Below are 5,761 nucleotides of genomic sequence, written 5' to 3'. Positions count from 1 at the left end.
GTATTTTAAAGTCATTATATAATGTGTTGGTTGTAAATGAGTAAGTACTCCACAAATTTAACTGAAAAATTCATACTTGTAATCAGTTGGAGGAAAACTGGTAATAGGAATCTTATTTTACCAAAAAAAAAAGGATATAGGTTACTGTACTATCATTTTTTAACACCTTATTAAAAACTGCATGCTCTGTCCAAATTTATGAAATTTGGGATATTCTCTAAAGAAATATAAAGATTTTATAGTCCACTATGTGATAAGTCATTTTTGGGTGAAAAAGTGTTGGTACGTTATAAAGATGTAATTTAGAAAAATAAAAGCAGTTTTAAAAAACATATTTCATAGGATCTAAAATAATGTGGAATTACATTAAGATGCTAATTGTGTTTGTGTTTATTTGTGTTGTGATTTACATGGTAGGCTACATTTAAATGAGTAAACTTGAGTTATTTTAAGTGAAAGTTCAACAAGGTATCAAAGACAATTTAACATTTAACACAATTTACTTTTTTAGGTACAATAAATTTTATGTTTTAGAACTGTATGATATATGGTATATGATTAAATTTGCAATATTTATCAAAACAATGACAATAACATTTTTCATAATGAAGAAGCACTACCTCCAAGAGAAAATATCCAGTTGAAGGGAGGAGACAGACACTCATTCATTTATTTTATATTTAAAAGGCAAAAAAAATAAGCTTGTAAATGATAAATTAAATACTATCCCTTTTGTGCTAGTACATGTGCCAGAAATGATACCAATGTATTTTTACTTGAATTTATTAGCATTAATTAGAGGGAAAAAAATCACTACAACTCAATGTCTGAAGGACTGCCAGTTTCTAATGTGTTCCCAGTTTAATCACTTGTTTTTGAAAGCAGGGATAAATATGTAACATGTGTTTTACATGGCCTCAAATGTAAAATTTGATTTTACAGGATATTTTAAATTAAAAATATGCACCTAAAAGGAAATATACTTATTTAAAAAATTGCTTTTGTGCACAGTTAATTGCTTCTGGTTAATTGTGTTATCTCTGACTGATTGAGTGATCCTTTTTTGGTCAGTACTTGTTGACACCCAGTCCAACTGGTTAAACCTTTCTAAGATTATGATTTGACTGTGATTGTCACATCTGTCTGGCTAGTTTAAGACAAACTCTCCTTCTCTCTAAGCAGCATGTACGCCAGCAGAAGAGCTCCTTTGTGTTGCTGAGAGCAGGGCAGCAGGACAGACGGACTTTGTACGTGACCATGAATGTCTTCTACTCATTTCACCCTTAAAGCACCCAGAGTGAAGGCACAGGAGGCAGATGGTGACAGCTCCCAACACCCCCCCCCCCCACACACACACACACATACACAGACATGCACACACATGCACTCACAGTCTATCTAACTGAAGTGAGTAATAATAATATTAATACTTCCACTCATAACAATAACTAAACATTTCTGTGTAGCTGCTGAAGTGTGCCAGTACAATAATTTGCAGCCTAAAATTACAACATAACTCGTAACTTGTTTATTGGTAATAATCTAATTTAAAAAGGACCAACAATTTCATCTATGAAATGTAGAAGAAATGTAAAACAAAAACCCAAGATTAAAACAAATGTTAAAGAAATGGGAGGCAGACAGAAACACATAATGTTATTTAAACCTCAAATAAAGTCAATGTGTGACTTAGAATGTGATTGTGCAAAATATATCAGTTCAGACATTTTAGTCATTCTTAATGTTTCCACTGTGAAATAAAGCTCTGTAAGAGAGCTCCAAGCGTGGGTTTTCTCTTCTGTTTCACCAAAATTCTCTTGATGCCCAAGTAATGTTTTTATTTATTATTTATCGCCAAATTTTGTCTACATGTGGCAAAGGTCATAGTACACCATTTCTGATAGAGCAACATGTTTTGATGTGTAATTGTAGGATTTCATTAAGTTAAAAAATTAACAAGATATTAAAAATGGTGCTTTATCCNTATAATGGGAAAACAGCTACTAATTTTTTTTCTTTCTAAGAATTCCTGTGTCTACAAATGTGAAGACAAATAATTTAGGATGAGCAGGGAGAGGGAGTTCAGCACTCTAATGATTCTTCTGAAAAATGTTGTTATACAGCCGGGGCCTTTCTGTGTGGTGTTTCTCTGGTACTCTGTTTTCCTGTCTCAGACCCAAAACATGTTGAGGAGCTCTAAACGGTCACTGGAAAGTGTTTGTCTTGTTCGTCTTTATGTGGCCCTGTGATGAATTTGTGACCTGTCCAAGGTGTACCCCACCTCTTGCTTTAATACAAGGGTGTAACTTTGGGTAGGCTGCCTATTTATTTACTGAATTATTTACTTTGGTAAAATGATTCATGATAGTTTGGAGTTAAAAGACATTGCAATGCTTTAACTGTGATTTACTGAACTTTCCTGTTTTCTTTGTATTTACACTGCAATTTGTCTGTTCCACATCAGTTCAACAGTTAAGAAAAGGCTTACCCCCCCCCCCTTCCCATTTTTTCCAACTATCAGCAGCTGTACAAAATACAGGTATCAGCCCATAAAACCAGAACCAGTACATCTTTGTTTTCAAAACTTGTAATGGGTTGTTGTTCTCCAGCTCCTTTAGATGTTGCACTTTGGTCATGGAATACCCTTGAAACCAAACTCAAGCTTAATTCTTTTGTGTGTTTGGAAAAGGTCAAAGCTCTAATGAAGAGCTCTGTAATTCAAGACTGCTACTCTTAAGGGTTTTCCTGGTTAATTAAATAAACAACCTGAACAATCAAACACTGCAGGGGAAAAAGTGGAAAATATGCAAACGCTATGATTGCCACAAAAAAAGTGTCTAAAATTGCAGTTAAAATGTTAAAAATAAAATATTTTGTGAACTTCTTATGAAGTGGAATTTTCCCAATAGTCCAATTTTTTTTTATATATTTAATGTTTGCAATAAAACAAGTTTGCTGCAGGCTCCTGTGTCCCACCTGTTAGGTTAGGCGAGCTAAGGCTACAGCTGGCGTTCCAACCTTTGACACTACGCACAAGGTTTACAGCAAAACAATATCCAAACTACAGCAACACACAGAGCTACAACAACCACGCACAAAAACCCATCAGCAGGTGACACGTTTATGAGAGCGTCTCTCTGGGCTAATGGTTTAAGACTGAAAACTGTGAGAAAATAGATGAATTTTCAGCTGCAGCAACTGAGTGTTTACAACCAAGTGACCAGCAAGTTGTGTTGCAGTTTTTTAAAAAAATCACAGCTTATTTTCATCCGCACATCTTGTAAATGTTAACTCTTGGCTGTGCACCTTATTTTGTTGTCCACCCTCCTCCCTGTTCCCTCCTCAGCTTGTTGGCAGCAATTTTAAACTGAAGTTCACTTTAGAATAAAGAAAATCAGAACTGGATCTGTTTTTGAGAGAAATCTGATGCAAAAATATTTTGAACTCATATCATCGAGTTATTATAAAATTATCAAAAAGAAAATAATTGTATAGGTCTTCTGGACGGGTTCTTCTCTAATGAAACGTTTCGTCCAGAGGCGAAACGTTTCATTAGAGAAGAACCCATCCAGAAGACCTACCTACACAATTTTTTTCTTTTTGATTTTTTACCTGGATTACTGAGATGCATCAGGACATTATAAATTTATTTTTTGCTTTACTTTATGTTTAACTTGGATGTTTTTTAGGTTTATATGTCAAAGGTAAAAAAAAAACGAGAACATTTTCACTCTCGCAACGGACTGCATTTTGATTTTTAAGACATTGAAAAAAATTACTGGATTTCATATTTTGTGTTTTGCAAAAGGAATCAGAACAGAAAAAATTAAGATAAGATTAATGCGATTATAAACCAAGCGTTATTTCAAACTGTTTTAAGGAATTTAGCCTGCAGCTTTAAAAGAAAATGACACTGGCTGTGTAAGGTCGTCAAACGAGAAATGATTCTCAACTGACTAACCTTTATAATAATAATAATAATAATAATAATAATAATAATAATAATAATAATAATAATGCACTTTGTTTTGAAAGTCAATTTTTATTAGTCTGGCATAATGTTATGAACTATTCTATAGCAGAATCAGGTAAATTATTACCTTTAGTTGTTATGAAAATGGGTTATATCAAAAATAAATTTGACTTTGAATCATAGTTTATCAAAACATCTTAAAAAGTGCCTGTCTCTTTAAGAACATCCTACTGTTTCTGACACTCCCACTTCAGCACATCATCGCAAAAATTTTGGGGGGAGGGTTCTCTGGGGGGCAGGAGCTCAGCTGTGGACTGAGCTCCAGGGTGGAGCTTTGTACAAATAGGCGGAGCTTTGTACCAACAAGCGCTTAGGTAGCTCCACATGGCTACCTCAGGAGATTTAAGGATTTCTCAAACATGATGAATGAGTCAAAGTAACACTCTGGGGATGTGTTTGATGAAGGAATGACACTGTAACATGATATGCAGCTCAAAAAGTTGATTTTGTATAATAACCCTCCTTTAAAGGTAGATTGGGAATATATGTTATTTTAGATTTTGGATTAAATGGGTGTCTTAATGAACCAATATTTATGCAATGTCAGTAACAGCAAAAAAATAAAAAGTTTTAACATTTTTAGCACTGAAGCCCGTGCCAAATTCAACACATGTTGACAGCATGGGTCACATTTACTGTTATACAATGTGTTAACACCTGAGACACTTTATTTAGTTAAGATTTTAGCTGCTGGAAACAGAATAATAATGATTCATGTTTCAAACAGTTGTGGCTCTGAAAACATGTTGCATGTAGCATTTAATTATTTTTACTGAGCCTTTAAAAAACTGTCCAGCTTTAATCTTCACAATGAATATCTTTATGACCATTACTGTTTCCAACAAACTATACATGTTGCTACACCCCGCTTGTTGTATTGCTTTAAAACTACTGGGTGTAAAGGTCCTGCTTGTTACTTAAAGTGCCCCCTGCTGGGAAAAGAAGACAAAGCATTTTCAGCTGTTTCTGGGAATAAAATCTCATAATCTTTGTGACAAAGTTTTAATCTGTGAGGATTGGTGTCTGTTTACAGAACAGGACTGAATGGGGTTCACTTCCAGATTTCAATTTTTATGAAGTTTTTTTTTATGCAACATGGTGAGACAGCAGTGTAATTAAAATGTCTGTGGGTGATCTAGACATCATCACTGATCCTCCTGCTGACTGATGACTAATAAACGTAGGGTCTTAATACCAGGTGATTGTTGCTAAAGGTTCTGAAATTTGGTTCATTTTTCTTTATAATTTAGTATGTTTGTTAATTGCATCAGTGCTGAGCTGGAAACTAAACTGGTGTAAGCAGAAAGTGGGCAGAGCAACACAAGATCAAAAAGGTAAAATTCTTAATTACATTTAAGGTGATCCTAAAATTTTGCGTCTTTCTTAATAATAATAATGAGAAGAGAAAGAAGAAACTGATTTCTAGAGGCCTTCACATGGCCCGCAGTGCTCAGGCCTAATAATTACCTGTAAGAGGTGGGAGCCTAACTCCTGGCTGACTCCATCCAGAGAGCTGCTGCGACTCACATGACCCCAGGACTCCCCCAGGCCTGGAAAACAAAGTCCACAAATACAGCTGATTCAAAAAATAAAAATAATCACAAACAGTGAGGAATAATAGATTATCTAGTTTGAATCACAGAGATCATAGATGTATTACAGGCACCCTGTAATTGTTTCAGCTTCTAAACCACAGAATAAGAACGTGATCAAAACTATCTCGGGGGG

General features: G+C 34.6%; 1 protein-coding gene across 1 annotated transcript in view; it reads right to left on the bottom strand.

The window, feature by feature from the left end:
* The window catches only part of sim1a (SIM bHLH transcription factor 1a), a 39,564-nt gene that overhangs the window by 29,824 nt on the left and 3,979 nt on the right, over positions 1 to 5,761 (bottom strand). Inside the window, exon 3 of the mRNA XM_014023634.1 lies at positions 5,501 to 5,583. Coding sequence (XP_013879088.1) covers positions 5,501 to 5,583 — 83 coding nt within the window. The remainder of the gene's footprint in view (positions 1 to 5,500; positions 5,584 to 5,761) is intronic.

The sequence above is a fragment of the Austrofundulus limnaeus genome, unplaced genomic scaffold (genome assembly GCF_001266775.1).
Source record: "Austrofundulus limnaeus strain Quisiro unplaced genomic scaffold, Austrofundulus_limnaeus-1.0 Scaffold383, whole genome shotgun sequence".
Lineage (NCBI taxonomy): Eukaryota > Metazoa > Chordata > Actinopteri > Cyprinodontiformes > Rivulidae > Austrofundulus > Austrofundulus limnaeus.
This window is presented reverse-complemented; position numbering and strand designations above follow the sequence as displayed.